This window comes from Anolis sagrei, chromosome 1 (genome assembly GCF_037176765.1).
Source record: "Anolis sagrei isolate rAnoSag1 chromosome 1, rAnoSag1.mat, whole genome shotgun sequence".
NCBI lineage: Eukaryota > Metazoa > Chordata > Lepidosauria > Squamata > Dactyloidae > Anolis > Anolis sagrei.
The window spans coordinates 40,372,437-40,400,201 of record NC_090021.1 but is presented as its reverse complement, the minus strand read 5'-3'; the positions used below and the strand labels follow the sequence as shown (position 1 = coordinate 40,400,201).

The 27,765-nt window shown below is 36.1% G+C and overlaps 1 protein-coding gene and 1 pseudogene across 13 annotated transcripts in view; one reads left to right on the top strand and one right to left on the bottom strand.

The window, feature by feature from the left end:
- CDC42BPA (CDC42 binding protein kinase alpha) overlaps positions 1-27,765 on the top strand; it is a 146,671-nt gene that overhangs the window by 40,409 nt on the left and 78,497 nt on the right. For all 13 annotated transcript variants that reach the window (XM_060754158.2, XM_060754159.2, XM_060754156.2 and 10 more), the window contains exons 3-7: positions 2,159-2,242; positions 5,587-5,682; positions 5,990-6,138; positions 23,723-23,816; positions 25,758-25,958. In XM_060754158.2, the coding sequence (XP_060610141.2) occupies positions 2,159-2,242; positions 5,587-5,682; positions 5,990-6,138; positions 23,723-23,816; positions 25,758-25,958 (624 nt within the window). The remainder of the gene's footprint in view (positions 1-2,158; positions 2,243-5,586; positions 5,683-5,989; positions 6,139-23,722; positions 23,817-25,757; positions 25,959-27,765) is intronic.
- LOC132762224 (U2 spliceosomal RNA) lies at positions 7,158-7,263 on the bottom strand (annotated as a pseudogene).

Here is a 27,765-nt window from a genome sequence, read left to right as displayed (position 1 = left end):
CATCTTTTGCCACCTTTGACTAGTCTGCCCATAGGAGCGCATCTCCTGATATCTCCCCACTTGATATGATGTAGGCATAGGCAAACTGGCTGACAGTTTGGATTATTGTCATTTTTTTTTAAAAGTGAGTTCCATTGACGAAAACTGTCAGCTTGCACTGGAATATTAGCAGGTGCAGGTGGCCTTTCCATATCCATGGTTCTTCCTCCATGGATTCAATGAACTATGGCTTGAAAATATTAAGGGGGGAAATTCCAAAAAGCAAACATTCATTTTGCTCCATATTGTGTATTATGTAAAGGTAAAAACAAATCCTGATGTAGTCTTCTGCCATTTCACAGATCCTTAGTCTCTCTTCAGCCTTCATTTGAGTTCTTTGCCATTTTACTACACCATTTAATATAGTACGATGTGAGCATTTTGAGGGTTTTGGTCTTCACCAGGGGTCTTTGAACCGAAGCTCCTCAGATACTGATTCTAATGGAGCTTATGCATGATAACTATGGGAAACAATTTCTAGCACTGAGTCATGCTCTCTATCCGTCTTGTATTGTGAAGTCTGGCTAGCAGCAGCCAGGAGTTATACCTGAGGTTCCTCAGACCCAGTCCTTGGGTGTATTCTGAGATCTACAGATATAATTTTCTGTTTGTTCACTGACAGTTATTTCCCTTGTAGTCATTTTTGTATCTGTGCAAGGTGTTTGGGTTTTTTTGCCCATGCATTTTAAATAGGTCAGTTTCACCTTTTAAATTTTAACTGCCTTTTAATGGTGTGTTAGGATTGCATTTAAATTGTTTTATTGCAGTTTCACCAGCTGGAGAACTTGAGAGCCTTCTAGAATTCTGATACATTATTTAGGCATTATATCTAGCTCTGGATTCAGTTTTTTAAAAACTATCGATTTTGATTTTGTTACCATAAATCACAGATAGGTATATTTTGATGATATAACTACAAAAATGACCTGTGGAACTATGTGACCATAGAATTCAAAGGCATAGCCATGTTAATCTGGAACATTAATCTTGTAGCACTTCAGCTACCAAGGGCCCTTCCAGACAGGCCCTATATCTCTGGATCTGATCCCAAGTTTTCTGTTTATCCCAGATTATCTGGCAGTGTGGACTCATATAATCCACTTTAAAGCAGAAAACCTGGGATCAGATCCTGGGATATAGGGCCTGTCTGAAAGGGCCCTAAGAGAACAAAATTGGCAGCATAAGCTTTCCTAAAACAAACTCTACTTCCTCAGAAACACATATCTGTGTCAGTGATCAGCATCTAAACATACGTGTCAACATTTTGATCCAAGAAGGTCTGTAAAGCAAGTGAGACTTTTCAAGACCCTGGAAAATCAGCTTAGTGACATGTACCACAGTGTATTTGAAAGGATGTGGGATAACAATTCATCAGCAGTTGTGGGATATAGGTTTTTGTTTGCATGATTGTTTAGTATGCTAGAATTGTAGTTAGAAAATTATTCAAAAGAAGTATCTGGCAATTTGAGCTATATCATCCTATAGCAGTAGCTTCCAACCTGTGATCCACGGACCACCAGTGGTCTGCAAGAACAAAAATATGGTCCAGGGCCTCACCATTACTACACCAGTGCCTCAAAACCACACAGCAACGAGAGCGACTGGTCTTGTGAAACCCTCTTATAATTCTGAGGCAACGGGGATGTCGGAAGGAGAGAGCTGACTACCCACAAAAGATTACTACTACCTCATCAGCTCTAGATTATTAAATATGGTTTTCTGTGGGTGAGCAGATGGCGACTTCTGGGTGGCATATGTACTGTATCAAAAATTAGAGCTGATGTGGTCTATCGAATGTGGTTTTCTGAATCAGCACCCCAAATAACCAGACCAAATCTAAAGTTGACCAAAAACCGAATCTTAACCCTTTTGGTACTAATGTTGGAGAGTGGTCCCTGGTCAAAAAAAAAAACACGATTGGGAATCACTGTCCTATAGAGTTTTCACAGATATATTGTTATCTCAGTTTGAGGAGCTATAAGCAATCATTTTTTCAGTATCCATAGCAAAGTCTGAAATCTTTTTGGTGTCATTTGCAGTAAGACTGTGAAAATGAACTGTCTTAGAAATCTTTTGCAGTATATAAATATCTTTCTAAAAATGCATTTTAATTTTACAGGTTGCAGTGGTGAAATTGAAAAATGCAGACAAAGTATTTGCCATGAAAATATTAAATAAATGGGAAATGCTGAAAAGAGCTGAGGTAAGATTCAAGGAATACATATTCAAGATACTGTGAACATTAGTTTGTTTAATGGACCCTTTTACATTTTTATGGAAACTAAATGTGTTCAACCAAGTTTATTGCTTATTACAGAGGCCTATCTTGTAATGCTTGAGATAACCAACAGCTTGGGCCTATCACACTTCATTTTTCAGAATTTCCTTCTACTTTTGCATAATATTTGTTACTCATTTGGTTGGTAAAAGATATTTACAAAGTATTGTCGAAAGCTTTCACGGCCAGAATCACTGGGTTGTTGTAGGTTTTTTCGGGCTATATAGCCATGTTCTAGAGGCATTCCCTCCTGACGTTTCAGCTGCATCTATGGCAAGCATCCTCAGAGGTAGCATCCTCACTAGGATGCTTGCCATAGATGCAGGTAAAACATCAGGAGGGAATGCCTCTAGAACATGGCCATATAGCCCGAAAAAACCTACAACAACCCAGATATTTACAAACTTATATTGAAGTTTCAGCATCTTTTTTAAAATGCTTATTTTGTTCTTCAAAAATGTTTAAACTTGGGACTCAACTCTGCAACTAAAGAAACTGAAAATATGCTTGCATGCCAAATACATAGAATTCAAATTACTATGTACTGTTGTTTGGATCCAAGAAAGGCAGTATATATGCAGAACCAGTTTCCAGGCATAAATTCTTTGCTGTCTTGAGAACAATTTTCCCTGAAGGGGTGTAGTATGCACATAGCTTCTATTACTTGGTCTCCACATTAAGCACCCAGTGTTGCATCCTTAGCTCATGTTACAAGATTGCAATTATGTGTTCAGTACTGAACAGATGGCTAGTGATGCCAGTTTTAGCAATGCTGATCACCTATTTGGGGAAGTTAGTAAAATTGTATTTGCTCCACTCCTTTTAATACTTTGATTCTTTAACAGCAGACTACACTGCCATCTATTGAGGGGATCCCAATAGATAGCTCCTTACGTGTGCCTAGAAATGCACCTATTTACAGTATCTTTGGGCTATGATATGACTGATAAGGCCAAAATGGATTTCAACTTTCACATTTAGCCTTAAAGTTTCCATAATAATTATTTTAGATTAGTACAAAAAACTAAAGCAAAAAGGAGTCCAAAATCACAACGTAGCTTAAAAATATGTTTAAATGTATAATATCTGTTGTCTGTATTTTAGAAATATATTCTTGGAGAAAACTTGATAATGTTTTTCTCTCCATACATTCATGGTTTTTTACCTGAGCGTGGCATGTGATGAAGTTTAGTGTCTAGATTCTAGTGAAAATGTAGTGACGAATAGTTTCTCAATTGTATAATAATAATCATCATCATCATCATTATCATAATATATATTTATATCCCATCCCTCCCCAAAAGGACTTGGGGTGACTTACAAAATAAATATAAAATCAAGCAAGAAACATAATACGTAACGACAAAATAAAAAAGCATTGCAAACTAAACTAACAATATCATAATGAATAGGCTCTGTAAACCTTCATTGGTACTTATTCTTTGCTTTCTATAGATAAAAAGGAATTTAGATGCTGACAGTCTAGTGGTTCTCTCCAGGAATAATTTTGTTCTGTAAATAGATGCTTCGAATGAAGCAGATGAGCCTATCCAGCTACCTTTTCCTGGGACTAACTAGTGTTGTCTGTTCCATCAAGTGCTGGCTTTCTCATTTTACAGTCTTTTCAGACCGTTAGTGAGATGTCCAGAGTATGAAGCAAGTGGTCTGCTATTGCTCTATCAGCCTTCTTTATTGTATAATAATATCACTACATCAGTAGCCTGGGATTATATACAGGATTGATATCCCACTTTTTTCTCAATACAGAACCAAAATTGCAATAATAAAGAGAAAATGTTTTTTCCTAAGACTAAGCAGATGTCGGAAATTTCAGAAAGCAAGATTTAAAATGATTTCATAGTTTAGAAGCTTTTAATATTAATGCAGCATTGATGGTCTAACTTTAAAAGAATAATAGCCTCTTCATAGCTGTGATCAAAAACATTACTCGTCTCTTCTAGCTATATGTAAAAAATTACATTTATCTGTTTTTGTGGGCCACACTTCCTTTATATTTAGAATTTATACATATACATATATTTTAACTTAAATTAAGACAATTCTTCTGCACTACACCAGATTTTCCATCTAATCAAAAAGGCAGTGTAGATATTTAATCTTCCTTCAAATATGAGTGAAAAAAATGCAAAAATGCTGTTGAGTTTTTTCACACACATTGAAGGACATTCCAGAATGCTCTATAACTTCCTGTATAACTACAGAAAACATAATGCTCCTGGAAGCTTGCAACAACTTTCTGGAGCAAGTATAGCCTATTAGAGTAGAACCTTTCCCACTCAGGACCCCTTTCTGTGAATTATTTGAAAGGGGGGGGGGGAGGTGTTATAATGCCTAGATTGGAAATAATGATACAAAACAATGTTTTAGGATACAAATGCTTAACATTAAATTTATACCTTAATTTTTACCTCTTTTTACCCACTGCCATTCTGACAGATTCCCCCTGTTTCTAAATTTACCTGGAAGCTCAGCTGTTGGGATCCTGCTGTGGTGTACATTTCTTAGCGTGTTTTATAAAGCAATAGTGGAACTCACTCCCCGGGGAGATTAGAACAGCCCCCTCCCTTCTCTCATTCAGGAAACAGCTGAAAACTTGGATGTGGGACCAGGCTTTCGGAAACTCCGGCAGCTAAAAAGAAGGACCATAATGAAGGGCAAATATTGTAGGAACCTATTTCAACCTATTGGACCTACGGAACGCGAAACACTGACCATGAGATTGCTTACTGTTGTGCTATGGTGCTATATATTGATGTTTTTAATCTGTTAATTATTTAATTACTGTTTTTATATCTGTATGTATTTGTATAAGGGCATCGAATTGTGCCTTCTTTGTAAGCCGCCCTGAGTCCCCCCTCGGGGGTGAGAAGGGCGGGGTATAAGTAGCAGAAATAAATAAATAGAAATAAATAGTGTCTACTGACACCATTAAGACTTATCATTGTATGAGCTGCTATAGGTATAAACTATAACCCAATCTTCCAGTCTAAACCCCATGGTAATAAGAATAGGGATTTGTACAGCAGTGTTACTCAACTAAATTTCCCACTTAACTGAGATCTGATACCTGCTTAACTGCCCCTGGTTGTAATGAGTAGTAGAAGAACCCATTCACAATTACATGATTCTGGTCTAGAGGTAAAAAGTACTTGTGCAATCTGTGGTTGCCTCTTCAAACCTCTGATTTTAAATGAATATTGGTATCTTGCTGTGAATTGTGCCCAAAACACTATTTTTCTACCCTTCAGACAGCTTGTTTTCGAGAAGAAAGGGATGTATTAGTGAATGGAGACAACCAATGGATTACAACATTGCACTACGCTTTCCAGGATGAAAACTATTTAGTAAGTTTTGAAGGCCATTTTAATATATTTGCTGTATTTTAATTTTGTTTTTATCACACTTTTATTATTTAATTGGAGTAGTGGCTCAGAAAATCCTCTCCCATGCCAGGACTTAACTACATTATTTTATTATTGCACTGTTGTATTTCCAGTAGCCTCTTTCTGTAGAAGACTGTAGTTCTACCAAAAGGCAGACACCATTATTGTGGGAGGAGTTGCATATTTTTCCACAACTCAGTTGTGTTTGCTGAATATTTGCATCTTTGCCTAATGTATTAAATCTTCTCTTTATTTTATTTTTGTCTAGTACCTTGTTATGGATTATTATGTCGGTGGAGATCTACTTACTTTACTCAGTAAATTCGAGGACCGATTACCTGAAGAAATGGCTCGTTTTTATTTAGCTGAAATGGTGGTCGCAATTGATTCTGTACATCAACTACACTATGTGCACAGGTAAATATAATTGTAAAATTTAATCCTTAGTATGAAGCAGCCTTTACTATTTTCGCCTTTTTAATAGCATTGTTCTTGTATTTCATATTCTGTCTCCCAAGAATTTTTAAAGAACCTATCATGGTAATTCCATTTAAAGAACAACAGAATGTGAACATGGGGTCGAGAAGAATGTTCTTGGTAATATATGGTAGGCTTATGGGGAAAGCCTGTGGAAATAGCTTTCCAAGTCTTACCCTTTCATCAGACTGAGCCCTCTCAAAACCAACCTTGCAGAAGCTTGTTTGATAGAATGTTTAATATCAGGAATGTTGAGTCAGTACACCAAATATTTAACACTTTGTTTTTCTACTATTCACCTCTAATCTCTTCATGAATGGCAAATGTATATTAATTAGTAATAACAAATTTACTGTAGTAAAATGTTTTATTTATTTCATATCAAAAGCATTGCATAAGTAAGTATAAAACTGATAAAAATAGAAGGAGCACTAGCGGCGAAATAATCTTTGACCGAAAACGAGCATCAGTGACCGTATTGTCTGTAGCTTTAAACAATTCTTCCTCAGTCCATGAGACAGGACATTGTTGACAAGCGTACAGATACAGAGTTACTTGTTCTGCTCCACAGTCGCACAAAGTGGAGGATTCTTTTAGGTAGTGCCATTTTGCCAGGTTGTCTTTTGATCTGTCCACTCAACTTACCAGTTTGTTCAGGGACTTCCAAGTTGCCCATTCTTGTTTTTCCCCAGGAGGCAGACCCTGGTTAGGAAGGAGGGCATCCAATTGGGATTTCCTGGTTTAGCTCCCCAGAGAAATACTCTTTCTGCTGCTGGGGGAAGATTAAGATGAGTGGTGGTTCTCATGGAGCTTTTCCTTGATTTGAGTCTACTAGGAGGGGGGCTGATAGATAGGCAGTAGATGGATTTCACAGTGTTCAACTTTATTTCTCTTTATTTCTCTCACAGTTAGCAGCAACTTCCCATCACATATTTGGGGGGGGGGGGGCAATGCCAGCTAAAACTTAAATAGCTTGATGTGATGGTTTTGAAATATCTTATGCTAACATTTTATTGATAAGAACAGATACTACCCTTGATCTTAGCCAAAAGGCCAAGAAGCATTAGCCAAAATGTTTCTTACCCTTTTGGTTAAGATCAAGTAGTATCTGTTCTTATCAGTAAAATGTTAGCATAAGCTATTTCAAAACCACCACATCATACTATTTAGATTGATAGACTATATCAGTAAAAAGTATTTATTTTAGTAGCATTTGTTTACATTCACTTCTTTGAAACACAGGGATCAATCATGATTAGCCTATAGCTGAATGTTGGCCACCACATTTTCTCATATTTCTTGCCTCGGTCTCTGGTTGGCAGAGCCATATCTCCCCCCCCCCCCCCCAAGATAAGACAATGTAAAAACAACAACAACAACAACAACAGCAACCCAGTTCTTCAGTTGCATTTGTATGTTCGTTGGAACAGGTACATTTTAAAGTGTAACTTCGTGTGTGTGTGTGTGTGTGTGTGTGTGTGTGCGTGTATATATATATATATATAGGTAATCCTGTCTGAGTATGATGACCTTCCAAGTGTATTGTCTTGGCGGTGGATACGTAGTTGACTGTGGAGCCCTTTTCTTGGCCAGTATGTTTTTCTACAGTGAGGGCATCAGTTTCCAGGTGAAAGGCGGTCCCAGTCAGAGTTGGCTTGACACGCCTTCCTCTTAGCATGTTACTCCCTTTTGACCTTCATTCAGCACTCTTCAAATTCCACAGTACTGCTGGTCACAGCTGACCTCCAGGTAGAGCGCTCAAGGGCCAGGGCTTTCCAGTTCTTAGTGTCTATGCCACAGTTTTTAAGGTTGGCTTTAAGCCCATCTTTAAATTTCTTTTCCTGTCCGCCAACTTTCCATTTTCTGTTCTTGAATTGGGATTATAGTAACTTCTTTCGGAGACGGTGATCGGGCATTTGGATCAAGCTTTGGATAGCATAGGAAAGGGTTAACATCCCTGTGGTGTTTGTTTTGCCATATGTGCCCTTGTTCAGAAGATTTTCCCTCACTTTCTGTCTCTGTGGTAATTGGATTTTGAAAATTTTGTTTTGTTGTGGAAACAAGGATTGGTGATCAAGCTTTAGTGGAAACAGGAGTGCATTTCCCTTCCTAAGGGGTAGATTTCTCTTACTTCCTTTTGTCTCACCCTTGTTTTTCACTATGAATTGTTTGGAATTCAAATATTCGTAACTCTGCCTGTATATGTATATGCTCTGTAAACTGTGAAGCAATTGAGAAATAAGATGAAAATATATAAGTGTAGAAGATCACAGAATCCAGCTGTGATGTGATTTGCTAAAAGTAAAATCATTATTTTTCATAGAGGCTGTAGGGGCATGAGGCATGCTTTTCATAGAGGCATGATTTTATCCTGAAGGGAAAAGGGTTATATTACCAAATAATATAGGATATATTATAGGAGCATCAACTTTATTGGGGAATCCTCTTTGCTTTTTGGATATTCACTGTAAAGTTGTGTATTTCTTTAATACGAGATGCTTGTTAGAATATATGAGCATTATATTTTCTTGCCTACTTCCTAAGAGATCAGATGCTTAATGTCAATTGGTTGTGTGACATCCTTTCTTTGAGGATATAAACAGAAGCAGAATGCTTTGTGGGAAGTGATATTTCTACTCTTCACTGGTACTGGAATACTCTCTTTAGTTTTAGGTGCCATATTTTAAAACTACTTTGAAAACCAAGAAATAAAGATGCAAGACACAGTTGGGAATGCTTAACACAAGTAATAGAACACCAACATGTTAGTTGTAGTGGAGATGGATGAAAGCTGTTCAGTGTTGCTTCAGTGAGCAGGACTAGAACCACCAAGTAGACAATGTAAGGAAAGTTTGCCTCTTTGCATAAGCAAGAGAATCTTCCTAGAGATAAGATGAACTCTGCAGTGGGACAGATTATTTCATGAGGTGGAATACTCTAACTGGAGTATTAAAGAAGAGACATTGGACATCAGGCAGGAATTTTATTGCTTCCTACTTTGTGAATCCTTCATGGAGCAGTGCATAACCTAGATGTCTGAAGTCCCTGATTAGTGAACAGAACAAATGGAGGTAGATGTGTACGAATGATAAATACATGTCAGTCTTCTTTTCAGTGATGTAATGCCACAGATGCAATGCAGACAATATTTTTAAGAGGAGATAAAACTTGGCAAGAGTCAGTGAGCATTGCAGGAAAGCCCATGAGGGAATGGTAGAGTGCTTGGCATCTAAGGGACTAAAATGGAAAAGAGAGCAAATGTAGACCTTCAGTTTGTATGTTCATTGTCAAGGTTACTGCAGTAGCTATGACTGAAAATATCTGCGACTTTCCCTTAGAGACTTTTCTGATTTCTTCACTGCCAGTGCAAATCATGCTGTAATATTTTCCATCTTCAAATGGTAAAGCTCTCTAGAGTTAGATTAGCTGTTAGTTAAATTAGATGATTGCAGGCATGCTTCTTGTCTTGCTCATACTCCTTTCATAACAGATTCCCATGACTTTCATGGTGTTATTTGTAGCTTTGCCAGTGCAACCGACATCTCTGCTTCATAAATCTTCCCCTTTTATCCAGAATGGCAGTTTTAATCACTTGTACTACAGTTAACACAAACCATATTTTTAAGGCATAGGCTTTTTTGAAAAAAATTAAAACTTTTAACAGCAATATACTTGACCTGCCATTTAAATATGACCTTTTACTTTTATTTGCAGTTGTAATAGTAGAAACATGGGGAAGACACATCTGTGTGCCAGCACTATTCTTTTCTGGTGAAGAAACTGGGAGCTGTCCTATTTCAGGAAAGTGTTTTAGATATATCAAGCAAGCATGCTTGTGTGGAAATGTAAAGAATTTTCCATTAGACAGTTGTGCCAACTACTGCCAGAAGTAACTGATATTCTCACATAGCTGCATTGCTACATGTGGATATGGTGCTTTACTCTTATTGCTCCAGATTATTCAGTGTGCCCTGTTTAATTCATGTGTTCAAAACATATTTGAATGACCTGTATACCTTTTCAAAGAGGATCTAAAGAAAAGCTATAAATAAAACAAGCAGCATGAAATACTTGGGGTTTTCTTCTTCTTCAGTAGTTTAATAAATTTATTTTGTTAGAAAGTCATCAAAACAAATGAGCCTTTGGACTCTAATGAGGAATCCCAGACAATTAACATAATGATATGATGATTAGACATAGAGGTTTACCTGACAACAACTTTTTGCAAAAAGTCACCTCATGGAAATGTGTTGTTGGGGCTGACAGAAACAAGACTAAATTTGCACCCCACATTTCATATGAATAAGTGTATGCTGATGTATTGAGTGGATTGTGTTCCAAACCCACAAATATTCTGTTAAAAATACACCTTTTAAAAGATATTATGTTAGTTGAAAGGAAAAGTATCATTCAGTGGCTTTTTCTGGGGGGGGGGGGGGGGGAGTTAATGAAAGTGAAATTAAAATTTGAGTTATTATTTTATCAGAATTTAGGAAAGCATAACCAGGATATGGCTGGGCAATTTCCATTAATTGGCTTACATAATTTGGTTTGCAAAGTGTGATGTTGCAAATACTGGACTGCAGCTTTCAGCATCCATTGTAATTTGTCATGCTATCAGACAGGGCTGATGGAAGTTACAGACTAACAGCTTTTGGAGGGTTGTACTTTGCCTGTAGGTAGATAGCTAGAGAGAGAGAACCCTTAACAGTGATTTATTCTGAAATAGTCACAGAAGGTATTTATTTCCGCACTTAGTCATTAGAAATCAAAACTTCTTTAAAAAGTCCTCATAATTATTCTTCTTTTTTTCCTTTTGAGTTATAGAAATGGAAATGATAAACATAAGTAAATCCTTAATTCCTTGCTAGGTTCCTTGCTGGGTTTATGGTTTGCTAAAAATAACATCTGTGTTTTGGTTGGAAATCAAATGTATTTAGATTTTAAAATAAACGAAATAAGAGCTTTTAGTGAAATAAAATGTTGAGTTAGGTAAGCCTGTATGTGGAGAAATCAAATTTTTGTTGAAGATACTGTAACTCATACAAAAGCTATTTACATATTAATATAAAAACTGTATGAAATAAAGTTTCGTTATGTGGTAAAGGGTAAAATTTCCTTCTGGGTCTGAGTGTTATTTATATACTATTTTTCATTCAAAAAAATTCCAAACCAGAAGTATTGTAATATTAAACTCACAAAACAAAACAAAATGAAGTAATAAAAATAATAAAACATTTCAATAAATTCACCAGAATTGCTAAGGTTAACTGATGAGTGGGAAAATGTCTGAGCAAGTATCTAAGTGCTCAATTGCTGGTGAAACACTGTTTCAAAATACCTGGTTTATCCCACTGAGGAACTCATTCCACAAAGTGGACACCATAAACAAAAAAGCCCCCTTACACCTTACGGCAAAATAAGTATCACACGGCCACATATAAGCAATCGAACCAGGCTAGTTTATACGGAATGAAGTCAACTAAAGTATTTGAAAATTCTACACTTAAAAACTCCACTTAAAAACTCCACTTAAAAAAACTATAAATCCCAGCAACTACAACTCCCAAATGACAAAATCAATTTTTTTGAGTGAAGGACATACATTGGGTTGATAGGAGGCTTGTGTCCAAATTTGGTGTCAATTCGTCCAGTGGTTTTTGAGTTCTGTTAATCCCACAAACAAACATTACATTTTTATTTATAAAGATGTTTTAATATTTAACTTATGTTTTAATTGACGTGTTATGTTTTAAGACAGCATGGAGGTGTGATTGTAAGCCACCTTGAGTCCTCCTCGGGGTAGAAAAAGGCAGTTCATAAATAGGTAAATAAATAAATAAACAAACAAACAAAACAAATACAACACCAGTTAGAAACAGAAACTAGTACTTTCCAGTTCCAGATCCTTAGTTAAACAAACAAACAAACAAACAAGAGCAAAATAGTCACAATACAAAGCAGCCACAATATATTCCCCCTGCACACAGTGCATCTCAAAACATGAATCATCATGAAGCAACATCTTTCGAGTCAGAACATATTACTTCAATTCTCAAAGTAAGTTGTTTTTTATACTGTTTGTTACAGTGTAGACACAATTATCAGTATGTGTTTCAACTACAGACTAACAATTATATCCTACTTTCATACCACATGCAAAACCACTCAAAAACGTAAGAGAAGATGTTTCTCACTTTTAAATTTCCATTTGCTCCAAATGTGCACTCAGCTTAATGATCATGGAAACCCAGACATTCTCAGAAGATAGCAAATTAAAAACAGCCATCCCATCATCAAAGCCAGAGTACATAAAATTCATTGTGCAAAGGATTCTGAGGTGCAAGCCGAATAATTATTTGAAGATGATACTTAAGTATCATCTTCATAATTACCCTTTTTATTCTTGTGTTGCCTGTTGTTTTCTGTCATCGCACTTAATGTTTCAATTTTCCTTGCAAATTCTTTGGGCACTGCAAAACTATGCAGTGATGATTCTTCTTTCTCTTCATTATATCCTCCATTAAATCCATCTTAAGATTCCCCCCCCCCCCCAATTCTCATTAAAAGTAATCACTTTTCATTTTTTATTAGTAATGAATTTTCCATTACTTTGTCTGAGTCAGTTAAATTGCATTGGAAACACTTCAAAATGAGGTCTTTTACTATTTTAGGCTTGTTGAGACATGTGATTTGGGTTCCTTCCACAGTAGAACATCCTCTTGTAGTATTATTTAAAACTTTGACTTTGAAACATTGAAAGGTTTACCTCTTTGAATTGTTTCTAAATGGAAACTCCCCAAAATTAATGAATACATTTTAATTACCATATATTTATATATTTCAAAGTATTCCCTGTAATATTGGATCTTTATGGTTCACAGTTACCATTTTCTTCACATGTGCAGAAGCATATATACAGGGAGATTATGCTATAAGTGGATTCGTTATGTCATGAATCCAGTCCTGATTTTATAAGACCTAAGCAGGGCAGTTGATCACTGGGGTGCTTGGAGATCTGTCATTCATAGGTTGCTATGAAGCCAAGTCAACTTAGCAAATCACAATGGCAAAACAGTTAAACAACTTTGTATGTGAATTGTGGAGAAATTATTGTGCAAAGAAATCATGAGGATGCCTTTTCACAAAACTATTATTTTCTGGACAGAAAATTGTTTTTCTATAAAGAAAACACTGGTTTCTGAGCAAGAAGTCTGCTTGGTTCAACTCTCATCAATTAATTCTAAATCTCAGCTGTCTTTTGATGTTGTGTTATAATGGTATTGAATTGATAAACTATTACTGTTACAATATAATTGATCCTTTCCTTACTGAGAACATTATGAATGACTCTTCAGGAGTAGTAGTAGGAATTGTTGTTGTCATTGTTATAAATTGTAACACAAAGCTGAACTAGTTGACACTGTGTTCTTCCTGATGTCATGCCAAAAGATCTGCCAAAGGCTGCTGTTGATTCAGGTGCAGCTGTGTTTATTTAGTTTAAAAGCTAGTAAAAACATTTCATAAATCTTAACATTTTCTTGAGCAGCAGGCAGTAGTGATATTGCTACCCTTATAGTTCATTTATTTTCTAATAGTAAAATTGGCTAAAATCCATACAGCAAAATCTTAAGGAAGCAAAATAAGTGGTAAGAAAATATAGCTGGAAAGAAGGCCACCCTGATGGCCAAACTAGATATGTAGTTTCATATCGTTTTAATGTAGTTTCATCTTGCACAATTAATTTTTCTTTTAACAAGTAGCTGGGCCACAAGAGTCACATTGGGACTATGCAAGGATGGATGAGAGTTTTCTGCACATTTTAAAGGGCAGATATACATATGTACTTGAATACTGCCTAGCTCATGGGTTTTAACCAGATTCTGCTCAAGCCTACCATGCCTCTTTGTTCTATTAACTAGCATGAATCCCCAGTTTTCTCCCCCCCCCCCCCCCCGGCGAAAAAAAACCACTAATCCTTGTAGAAGCGATCATTTGTCTACCCAGTTATTTTGTTAAGCAATGAACCTTCTATAAGTGTTTTAGTAATGTGTACAATGACAACTGTAACTGACATTTTCAGGGTCTTCGAAATTTAAAATTCTACAGTGACCCATCAGTTTCTGTACACGCAGCCTTAGTATACAGAACTTGTATTAAAGATTTATAACAGGACCCATCCCTACAAGGGATGTGGAAAGGGATGACACTAAAGGTTGTTTTCTATCCTCTGTTATCCTCGAATGGGTAGTAGCTCTTTGCATTTTTAATATGAGAAAAATAGTGCTGAACCCCAGTGAACCATGAACATTTTGAGTGAAGATAGGTCATCAGCTCTCACATCCTGATAAACCTCACAGAATGATTGTTAGAGGAAAATCAGAATATATTCTAATTCTAAAAATTGCCACCACATAATCGTTTTACTTACCATCACTTCTTTCATGTACACTGATGTAGTGAAATTTAAATGATGCAAATTTGATGTAGCCAATAGAAAGAGAAGTTGGGCTGGAGGAAGGGCATGTTCTCAAAGTATAAGTCCAACGCACATTGCTTGCTTGCTCCTTGAACTTCTGGACTTACAGCATGAACAGAAATAGAGTGACTGATAGAGTTTCAGGGGTAATAAATTATTCCTTGTTGATTTCAGCTATCTTGAAAAAGAGACTTACGTTAATATTCCTAAAGAAACCATCTTTCAATTCTAAGGATTTTAGCAGCTATCCTTAGTCACAAATATCCTCAGGCAGCTGGGTATCAGATATGTTTGGATATGACTGTCTTGGTTGATTTTAAATTGGCTGCAGACCTAGATTTGTTATTATGATGCTGGTGAACTTGCAGCCTTGAAGAATATGGGCATGAACATATATCAAGTAAAACAGTTTATCAGGCAAATACGGTTTGCTTCTTAAGTGGAAGAACACGAAGAAGACCAAATTATGCTACTTCTCTCCTATCCTCATGCCTGTCGAAGGGGATACATTCTTGATTGGAGGCAAACAAGTGAATAGATCATAGAGAGAAGTATATGTGATATGGGGTTGGTCTCTGCTGATGTGTACTTAGGGCTTTCTCAGACTCCCACAGTTTTTCAGATTTTATCAGATACTAGCCACCTACTGCCACACGTTGCTGCCGGCCAGTCTGTGTATATGTATTTTGTGTGTATATATATGTGTACTAACTGTCCCCTGCCACGCATTGCTGTGACCCACATGGGGGTTCTGTGTGGGAGGTTTGGCCCAATTCTATTGTTGGTGGGATTCAGAATGCTCTGTGATTGTAGGTGAACTATCAATCCCAGCAACTACAACTCCCAAATGTCAAGATTCCGTTTTCCCCAAACTCTACCAGTGTTCACATTTGCACCTATCGAGTATCCTTGTAGAGTTTGGTCCAGATCCATTATTTGAGCAGCAGACGCAGCAGTAATAATGAGAGTTATCTTATGTGACCAACAATGGATAAACCCTGGATTATGACTTTGAACATGTGTAATTTTAAATTGATGTTTTTAACTGAAGTTTTAACTATTTGTTTTAACTGTATTTGTTTTTATAATTGCATGTGTTGGTATCTAATGCTTTCCTGTTGTGAGGCCGCCCTGAGTCCCCCTTTGGAGATGAGAAGGGCATGGTATAAATGTGTGAAATAAATAAATAATAAATATCCTTTTTCTGAAGCAAATTACAGGCATTACCGAGGAAAGTACTGCTAATAACATGTGACTACATATGGTTTTGTATCTCTTTTAAAACAAACTCTGCTAAACGCAGAAACTCCTCTGACATGCCTTGCTGACAACTTCCTTTCTCATGAAATTATGGAAGGAAGTAACCACATGATCTGGCTGTCTTTGACTAGATCACAAATGATGTTAATTTGAATGTATACAGCCCTGCCCTAAGACACATTGATTTCAATAGCACTCCCATAAAAGGATATAAAAGGATTGCAAGCCACTTTATTTCTTGTTTCAAATTCCTTACCCACATTTTTTCACTTTTCCCAACAGCCTCAAATCAAGTGGAAAAAGAAGTGATGTAATTAAATTACTGTGGTTATTACCTCTTTCTCCCCATAACTAATGTATTTAAAATACGGAATTGCTCTGATGTGAAAGATAGTATAAATCAGCTCAACTCTTGTCTATTTTCCATTAATTGTCATGTTTTTTGTTTTCTTTTTAACAGTTTAAACTTTAATGGTATCCCAAAATAGGATAGTGCAAAAGGTATCTAGTCTATATTTAGTACAAAGTAAAAGAGGAGAATATTTCTTTTACTTTGTTCTATATATATATAAATATACATACATGTATGTGTACAGTAGTGAGATTACAGTATCAGGAAGCAATTTACATTAGAACAGCTGAACATATTTTGGATTCCTCTATAGCCTCTCCTTTCAGGATTCCTTTGACAGATGGTGCATACAGATGGATGTGACATTCTTAAGGAGATTACTCTTTCTACTCCTTTACCAGCCAGTGACTCCTACTACCACATAGGTCCAAAGTCTGTCTCATGAATTAACGTTACTTAACAGACCTTATTTAATCTTTAGATCATGCTACAGACCTCTAGTAGTGGCATTAGTATTCTTACATTTTTAGTAAATAGGGTAGTTTTGGATCTTAACTGTTGCTACCTACCAGCCTTCACAATGCAGTTTTCTCTCCCCCTTCCATTTTTTTAATCTGGCTGTTACCAGATTTAACATGGAAATTATATTTATACACTGGAAAGAAATACGTTTCTAATTACCTTGATTTGCTATATTGTGAAATAGATGTGGGTTTTTTAGCTTTCAGTGGTAAGCTCTGTGAGATTTGCTTACAAAATATGCCCTTTCCTCTGGAATGACAGGCTAATAGGTTGAGCATACCCAGTGATCTTAGCAGTGCTGGATTAGTGAGGCAAGAGAGAGTTGCCTATGTCCCTGTCTTTCATCTTACACCATGCGATCATATTGTTTCCATACTAAGAAATAAATACAAAAACATATTTATATCAATATATTTATTCTCAATCATCCTCATCAAGAGGCTTAGCCTCATGTAGAGGCTAAGCTTTTAAGAACCAGCATTTTAAAATCTGCATTATAGCATGGAAAATGTAACTTGAAAGCTGTGATCCTCTAAATTGCTGGATCAAATGGGCAAGCCCATTGGTTTAAAGTTTCCTTTGAGAAATGCAAAGCTAGCATAAAAGACACCAAGCAGGGTGATGGAATCAGAAATTACAGCGAGTAGTTACACACATTTGAAATACAAAAATATTTCCATCCTCCAATCAGGCCTGCTTCTCTACCGATGAATATTACATTGTCATGCAGAGCATTAAATTAGAGGTGGTTGTGGTTCAATATGTTATTTCCATTCTTTAAGAAAAGAATTATAATATTGTATTCTTAATTGCAGAATAATATCACAGTAGACTTCCTGTGTTAATATCATTGACTCCTGACACTAAAGGCAGTGGAAACTTAAATTTAAAATAAGGAATAAGTTTGTTGAAATACAGTTAGACCTTGGACTGGAACTCTGGATTACGATTTGGATTTGGGGACTTAGGCTCATTTGTGTTTTAATATTTAATGGTCAATATTTTAATATGTTTTTACAAACCCTGAGTTTTCCTTCGGGGTTGAGAAGGACAGGATATAAATATTCGAAATAAATAAATAATGCTGGGCCTAAAAGTTCATAAAATGCCTTTAATAGTTGAAGTAGATTGCTTTCTTGTGTAGTCACATTTAAGTCTTGTGTGTTTCTTTTTAAATTATTTATAGCTGATCCTCTAACAAATTATCGAAGAATTTATCTGGTCAAGCACAGGAATTTTAGATTTTCAGATATTCTCTTTTGTTTAGCTTCAACTTAGACTACGGAATAGTGTAATCCCCCAAGGTCTTATTTGTTCAGTCACTTATGCAGTATCTTGCTATTGATTGCTGCTGTTTTGCTAAATTGGAAGTTATGTTTCAACTGGTTTTAGATTTATTTGGATTTGATTGCTAGTGGCCTATTACATGTTTTATTAGTCCTCTTGAAGCTCAAGAGTGGAAAGAAGGGATATGCATAATTTAAATGGATATAACAGTAATAGGATCTGTGTCTAATTGTGGAAATACCCTCCTTTTGTGGTACATTTGATACTAAAATTGCATTTTAAAGCTGGCCTGTTGGCCATTTTATTTTTCTTATTGTATTCATTACTTTCATTGTTTTAGTTATTGTATTTTTAAGTTTTTTATTTTATTTTATTTTATATAACTATAATTCTTCTTAATCATACCATAGTATAGTACTGTGTAGCTTTATAAATGTACTAAATGCATATATGAAAAAATAGCAACAAAGACTAGACCAGAACTGATAATGCTACTAATGTGAACATGGACTCACATAATTATTTTGGTACTTTATAGTGTATTTAAGTTGCATAGATTTTGATGCCATCTCATAGTAAGTTTTTTTGAGAACATGTGGATGGGGGGATGGGGGAACATACTTAAGTAGAGTTGAGGTCTTTGTAAGAGCAGAAACCTGATTTTATTTGCTGCAATTATATTGATCATATTATCTGTAACAAGTGAAAGGAAATAGCTTTTATATTTAAATAATAAAACTGAGATTGGCAGCATTTATTTACTGAATTTGGAATTAGATAGGGAGTCTTTCAAAATAACAATTATTACTTTATGAAAACAGGAAATGGAATTGAAAACTCTGCATATAATTAAACATTTTAATTCAGGATTAGCTTTGATTAATGAATCTTCAGCGCTTCAAAACATTCTACCCTAATTGTTACAATCTGTCATGTTTCAGATAAAGATTATTTCTCTCACTTCCTTGGGATTGTCTACTCTTGGAGCTTTGCAAATTGGATCAGCTAGGCACATTTCTGCTAATTTCCCTTGGTATTTTGTTGGCGTTCTTAAACATATAAACTGGGTCTACAGAATGAATTTTAGTGTTTATGAAAATAGTTGTTTTCTTTTATCATGAAACAGTCATTTTTTCCACATGACCTAATCAATAATAGTTGGTGGCTCAGGTTTGCTATGTGTTGTCCTGATTTAAAAAAATCAATTACATGATTGATATTTTTGTAATCATGATTGAACATCTGGTCTAGACATAACAACCACACAAAATTATCGTGATTGTCGTTTCCAGCATTGTCATGGAATGCTACATTAGGGGCAAAACATGAAGCTATTGAAAATAGTGAAAACACCAATCCGGCCTAGCTCTTGACTTGCGGCCTTATAAAATGTAAAAATTATGATGAGAATAAAAGATTAAAACCTATTAGCATTCATCATGGGACTCTTTAGAGCTGCAACATTTATCCAGCAGTACTCAGTACTGACATCTGAGAGAAGCAAATGTTGCAACCATGTTACGGTTTCATTGTATTTATTACAATGGCACTATGAATTCTCATAGTTTTTTTTGTCTTGTAAATTTTAAATCATCTGGTAATGATAAAGTTCCATTTGAAGTATATGTTTGTTTTATTTATTTATTTTTGTTTTTTAAAGTAATGATTTTCACTGCCTGTTCATCTCTTATTTTGAATTTTCATGAGTCTAGAGAACAATAATATGGGAGTTTTGTGTGGTTTTTGTGTCTAGACCAGATGTGTATTTTCTTCGTGTAATAGTAAGCAGACTATTCATGTCCTAAAACAAAGTAGCATAATAAAAGCTGGATGACAGCAAAGAAAACTCGGAAGAAACTGAAATGTTCAACAGAAAAAGCCTAGCAGAGGAAAGAAAATAGAAGCTGAATGTTTATTGTTCACAAGGAAGATTTAGATTCTGAAGTAGGGTGGGAAGTGGGTTGGCAGTCTTCATCAGGATGTTTCATAGTAGGTGATGGCAAGCGGAAAGCGCTGAACTATCACATAAACCAATTAAAATAATTTCTGGATTGACCACAGCTAGTTCTTTCAATTCATTCACGCTTCCATTTCACATGTATGTTTGTTTGATTTATTTATATATTACCTTTCTCCCAACATGGGATCCATATTTTCCACATCATTGTACAGCCTCAATTTATTTTGGTTAATTCTTACTCAGAAGTAAGAACCTCTGTATTTAATAAAATTTATTTGTTTACTTCCAACTAAGCATGTAATCTCCCTGGGGAGGGCATTCCAAAGCCGGGAGGACACCACTGAGAAGGCTCTCTCCCTACAACCTGCGCTTGTGAGGGTGACAGGACCGTGAGGAGGGCCTCCCCGGCAGATCTTATCGTATCCACAGGAGCATGGAGAGGATGCAGTCATGAAAATAGGCAGGGCCTGAACCATTTAGGGCTTTGTAAGTGATGACCTGCACTTTGAATAGGGACCAGAAACTTATCGGCAACCAGTGAAGCTGTTTTAATAGGGGCGTCATCCACTCCCTATAATTACAGTGGTTTCCAAAAAGCATGTTTTGTCATATTTCACTTTATTTATTTATTTATTTATTTACTATTCTTGTATACCGCTGTATCTCAAGCCCGAGGGCGACTCACAGCGGTTTCCAAACAGCAAAGACAGTAAAAACAGCAATAATTAATATACAATAACAGTTAAATTACACATTTCCCTTAATAACTAATAAGCAATCATCAATACACAGGTATCACAATCCCATCCCCGATCGCCTCATCATCCAAGCGTGATACAAATTCGTCATCCATTGTTCCGTTCCTATGTTCAAATTACCAAAATTGCACTGAATTACTCAAACGCCTGCACAAACATCCAGGTCTTCAGCTTTCTACGGAATGTCATGAGAGATGGTGCCAGCCTAACGTCTACAGGAAGGGCGTTCCACAGCCGAGGAGCCACCACCGAGAAGGCCCTATCTCTCGTCCCCGCCAACCGTGCTTGAGAGGCTGGCGGGATCATAGGTGGGTTCATAGGCCGAGATGCGGTCAGATAGGTATCTTGGGCCGGAACCGTTTAGGGCTTTATAGGCCAATACCAACACCTTGAATTGGGCCCGGTAGCAAATCGGCAGCCAGTGGAGCTGGTGCAACAGGGGGGTTGTGTGCTCCCTGCGCTCCGCTCCTGTTAGAATCATGGCTGCCGCGCGTTGGACTAATTGCAGCTTCCGGGCCGTGTTCAGGGGCAGCCCCACGTAGAGAGAGTTGCAGTAGTCTAGGCGGGATGTGACAAGGGCGTGGACTACCGTGGCCAAGTCAGACTTCCCAAGGTATGGGCGCAGCTGGCGCACGAGCCTGAGCTGTGCAAATGCTCCCCTGGTCACCGCCGAGACCTGGGGCTCCAGGCTCAGCGACGAATACAAAACCGCCAGAATGTGTGTTCTCTCTGTATTTTTTTAAGTGAGTAAACCAAGCATATGCAAGGCATGTATAAGTTGGCTTGTGAATGTATATTCTATTGTGTACTATTCCATGCTTTGGTAGCATTCAAAGTTAATTCTAAAATCCTAATACAAAAGGCAGGTAACTTCAGTATTAAGGAATAAAATAAGAGAAGACAATCTTATTTCATGAGATCGTTCATGAGGTTTGTGTGTACATAAGTTGTGTTTTTGTTTTTACCAAAACTTAAGCAACCAAAATCCTAAGAGTATGCATCATAGATCACTGGAACCATTAATAGTTTCAATGGTTCTGACATGTTTTAATCTTGATCCTAGAGAATGTCAGCTTCAGAATATGCAACCAAAATCACTATGTGGAGAGCACCTGTTAGAGTTATGCTCCCCCTCACCCTGAATGCTCTTTTCCTCCACCCACTTGATTTTCTATTCCCCACTAGTCTCCTTTGTATTTGCGATATATTTATTACCATGTAATAACTGGGTTCAACAATATTGGTTGCCAGGATCAAAAGGGGGGCCCATCTGTAACTAAAAAGCTATCATTTAATTTTTATAAGAAATAGTAAAGATCTGAGTTTAACATATAACATAAAATAGTCATACAATGTAAATTATATTTGACACATTAATAATATTGGAACTATTATATTTTCAAGCCAAGTCATTAGAAGGTCATTAACATTTTAAACATTTGGGCATATTGGTATTGGGTAATGTTTAGGTGAAACATAACACATGCCATTTGATTTTCTAGTCAACTCCCAGAGCCTTAAGTGCCCCCATCTTACCCCGGTCTTCTTCACATTTCTCATGCCACAATTCTAAATTCTCTGTTAATCTTGAGCAAAAAGTTGTTGCGGTTCAAAGAATAATATTCACCAGTTTCTTGGGATGAGTACTTGTGAGTTAAAAACAAGTACCCACATAACTTTAAAGAAACTAGTTTTCAGTGATTGTCCAGAAATTTCTTTTTAAAGTGATAAACTTCTAATGGCTGCTGTTACGCCCATAGAATAGACTACTTGAATTAATGGGCACTTTGAAAATCAGCATTGATTCTTAGATTCTACTTAAGACTGCAAGGTGGATTTAGGCTACATGTTTTAAACAAATAGAGTATTAGATATATTTGAAATAAAGCAGATACATCAAACTGTCTGAAAGTGATGGTGTGTTCCTAGTTGTGGGGGGGGGGGGGAGCAAGACTAGTCTTAAATTCTGCATTTTTTCAAGGTTACCCATGACCCTTATCCAACAATCAGTAATATAAGATCTCGCAATTCCTCTGTTAAACAGGTCCACACCTTGACTTATTCCTTTTTCATTTTAAATTAGGTTACAATTTCCATAATTCTTGAGAATGTTATTAAAAGTCAGTGTTTTCCGTAGCTAAAGTAATGGGACCATTTATACATTAACAAAATATACATTGCGCTAAATATTGTAATTAGTTCCCATCAGAATTGTTCATGTTTGATTTTCAAAAAAGTTGTTAAATCATCATTATTTTTAATATTTATATTTTAGTGATTTTGTAAAAAATATTTCATGAATATTTATTGTTTTATTTTACAGTAATTTTAAGCATTATTGCAGTCTTTTTGCAATACAAATTAGGAAAAGATTTCATGGAAATAGGTAAAGAATATTAATAATAAATGAATGTGCATTTAGCAATAAGATGAATAAATGTGTGTGATGTCACTGATTTAACATTTGTAGGTGTCTGTCATTTACATGTCCCTTTATTAAGTTTGAAATTAATGTAATTGGGTCCAGACTACTTCATTTAGATGTAAATCCAATTGCAGCTAAAGCAAACTCAGGAAACCAATGGCTACTTGCTAAATCAGCACTTAATGCAAGTTTTATTCATTCCAGTGACAACTCTAGTTTGAACTGACAGTTGGAACCAGGTCTTGTGCTGTTATCTTTTTTATGTTTCTGAAAGTAAACCCCACTGAACTTGATTAATCTTATCTCTAAGCAGACATATATAATTTTTGTTTTCCAGAGCATTTTGCAATAGTTTTTTTTACAGTAAAACATCCATTGTCCATTGGTTTTATGGACAATTTGAAATGCAGAATCTTTTTTTGTACTTGCCCTGATATAATGAGAAATAAAATGGAATGATCCAAGTGAATTTTCTTTACAGGGACATCAAACCAGACAACATCTTGATGGATATGAATGGACACATTCGGTTAGCAGATTTTGGTTCCTGTCTGAAATTGATGGAAGATGGAACAGTAAGTTAGGATTAAAATACAAGCAAAAATATTTTTTCAGATGCCTTTTAAATGCTGTCCTGTGTTTGCAGCTACAATTTCTGATCATATCTCTGATAATAAAAGCCACATTACTTGGCTGCAAAATTGTCAGCCCAGTAATTATATGTCAAAATAATAAAGTAGTTCAATTTTTTTTCTAGAAGAATAACTAATAACTGATAAGATTCATTCATTTCACTGTTCATCCCTATTCCATTGCAATAAGTGCCTACCTGCGTGACTGCATTTCTGTTTATGAACCTACACGATCTCTTCCAGAGAGGCCCTTCTCTCGCTCCCGCCTCCATTGCAAACGCGGGAGAAGGCCTTCTCTGTGGTGGCCCCCCAACTCTGGAACTTGCTTCCCAGAAAAATTAGACAAGCCCCCACTCTGGCAGTCTTCAGGAAGAGCTTAAAAACCTGGCAGTTCCAGAGTGCCTTCAATGAATGAATGAACAATAACGCCCTGACATGACCTACTTTTGTAAAATGGCCCTCGATAGCACTTTATTTTACCTGCTAGTTCAATCACACCCTAATCTACCTCTCAGATTTTCTGTCCAAACACATTACATTGCTGTCTCGCCAGTGTTTTAAATTTTTAATCTCTTTAACTCGACCCGCCCAGTGTGATCAATTTCTGATATGTGTAATGTGGGTTTGTATTTTATTTTATTTTTTATTTTATTTTGCTGTGTTCTGTTGTATATTGTTTTATTGTATTGCTGGGCTTGGCTTCCTATATAAGCTGCCCTCGAGTCCCCTTGGGGAGATGGTGGCAGGGTATAAATAAAGATTATTATTATTGTTGTTATTATTATTATTATTCCCAAATACCAAATACTGTTTCTGTTATACCAGATCTTCGCTCCGGAGACTATTGTATTTCCCAGCAAAAAGACTATATTTATACAAATCTGAAATCTGAATAAATAAATAAATGTTGAGAAATTGTGGTTGTTTGTTTTGTCTTTATAATGCTTGCAAGTACTCAGGTCCCTACTGGCAGATTTTGTGTACCTTTAGCAAAGACCTGACAAAATATTTATTACAATGTGAGGATGCAATGCAGGAAAGACATCAAAGAAGAAAAAAGAAATTCTTCCTTCTCAGTGTCGGCTGGCTAATCGATTTCTTTAACCTACATGTGAAAAGTCTGTCCGACCCTTGCAGTACTCCTGCAAAAAAGGAAATGACAAGGGAGGACTGATGTTCTCAGGTTGGAATAGCATCAGATATGTTATATCAGCTTGAACAGTGATGCTGGAAACATGGGGAAGAGACTGAGTAACGAATGTAATACGGGAAATTGATATACTCCAATCAGTATAACAAAATCCAGCCCATTTTACATATGTTGGAGAATTATATATGTTTCTTCTACAACACTGAAATTACAAGAAAAGAAATTTCCACTTAAAAATGATGTTTATGTATCTTCATGTCATCTGACAACTTATGGCAGTCTTGTGAATTTCATGAAGTTTTCTTAGGCAAGGAGTACTGAGAGGTAATTTTGGCAGTTCCTAGTTGTGAATTATAGCCTATGGCACATGATATTCATTGGCAGTCTCTTATTCAAGTACTCATTAAGGCAGAACCTGCTTAGCTTCCATGGTCAGATGACATTTTGTGTCTTCAAGATATTTAGACCAATTTCTCAACAATAGGAAGATTTTTTTTCAACAAGAATTGTTCAACAGTGGAATAGATTGCCTTGGAGGGTAGCAGACTTTTCATCTTTTCATATCTTTAAACATAAATTGAATGAGTATATGTGTGGGCCTGATTGTACATTTTCTCTTTTATTTCAGTTTACTTTTGTCCATCACCATTTGATGCCACAGTATAAACATTCACATTGAGAAATATTAGCAATTAATGAACATTATTTTTTATTGTCAAAATCAAAATCTTCAGGTTCAGTCATCAGTGGCAGTTGGAACACCAGACTACATCTCTCCAGAAATCTTACAAGCCATGGAAGATGGGAAAGGAAAATATGGCCCTGAATGTGACTGGTGGTCCCTAGGTGTTTGCATGTATGAAATGCTTTATGGAGAAACACCCTTTTATGCAGAATCCCTGGTAGAGACCTATGGAAAGATAATGAATCATAAAGTGAGTGGTCTTTTTATATATATGTAGATCATTAGCAACTCACAAAGAACCGATAAGTGCTTTCATATTCTATCATTTTATATTACTCATTTAATTAACTATGGTTTGTATTTAACTGGTACAACCCTTTTCAGAACTACTGTTATATAGAACAGTATTATTAATGGTATTGAGAATCCCATATTTGAAATGTTTGGGACTAGAAGTGTTTTGAATTTTAGATTTTTCTAAAAATTTGGAATACCTGTATGTGAATATACATCAATAATCTTAGAAATGGGACCCAGGTCTCAACACAAAATTCATGTAAGTTTCTTATACACATAGCCAAAAAGTATTTATATCATTAATACCTTTTAGTATGAACCAAAGTTTGTATACATTGAACCATCAAGAATATCTAGCTGCTCCATTTACATGAAATCTCTGTAAAAAGCAGGTATCCCAGATGCTTCTACACCAGTGGTTCTCAACCTGTGGGTCCCCAGATGTTTTGGCCTTCAATTCTCAGAAATCCTAACAGCTGGTAAACTGGCTGGGATTTCTGGGAGTTGTAGGCCAAAACACCTGGGGACCGTCAGGTTGAGAACAACTGTTTTACACTTACCTTCCACCTGAATACATCTGGTGACTAATGGTGATGCAGATTGGGCACTATAGAAACAGCTGTATCCAGCTTCAAGAGAATAAAAAAAATGCAGGGATTTGGAATGAGGATATGTTTTCCTCTCTTCTGGCTATTTTACTAAAAGAACAGAAAGTGTGCTAGAAGTCAAAAGCACATGGGATATTTGCTTTTTACAGAGACCTTGAGTAAACTGAATCTTCTCCCCCTTCTTCTTCTTCTTCTCTTTCCCAGATGTTCTCTCTCAGGGCTCCTCGAGGGAAAATATTCCACGTGATTAATATGTGACTAGCCCCCTTCCCGCCATCCTTCATTCACCAAGAATATGCTAATATAGAATAGGTCATTCAAAATACAGAAAAATAAAAAATACAAAAAATTCTGCTCCCAAGCATTTTGATCGAGATAACAGTCAACCTGTACTTTGCAAATTGTATTTTGTTTTTAATTTTTATGAATTACTTTGAATTTATTTATTTTATTTCCCATATTTCTATCTCGTCACTTCTCAACCCCCGAAGGGGGACTCAGGACAGCTATCTTGTGACTAGGCAAAGACAAGATGTTAAATAAACAAGTTCATAGTAATAGTATAGTAATGTTTATGTTAATACCTGGATCTGATGGAATCCCTTTAATCCCTAGCCAAGAATATATCTTGCTACAAAATTAGAAGTGGTTCTAATTACATCCTAAAATAGAATTCAAGTTACCAAATTAGAAAGTGGTTCGGTAATTCACGTAATAGAATAGTTATATAACAAGCTGAAATAAGAATATGCTGTATTTCTTCAATTCTAAGATGCACTTTTTCCCTATATAGACATAATTAAAAATGTGGTACGTCTTAGAATTGCAGGTGTATCTTACATATTTTTGGTGATGGCACTTAAGTTAGGGTGTGTCTTACAATCAATGGTGTCTTACAGTTGAAGAAATACACATACTTAAGTATTAAAAATGAAAATAGAATTTATGATGTTGACACTGTTTTTGGACTATACCCAACAATTCAGTCCCCTAAGGATTCAGCCTTGAACATAATAGAAATGAACAGGCAGCTGGTAGTCCTTTGAATCTTCCCAGTATATTGATATAAACATAACAGATTGTAAGTTTTTGTTTCACTGTGCGGTAAAAATAGAACAGAAAATTGTCATTTCCCAGTGTAGCCATAATTTT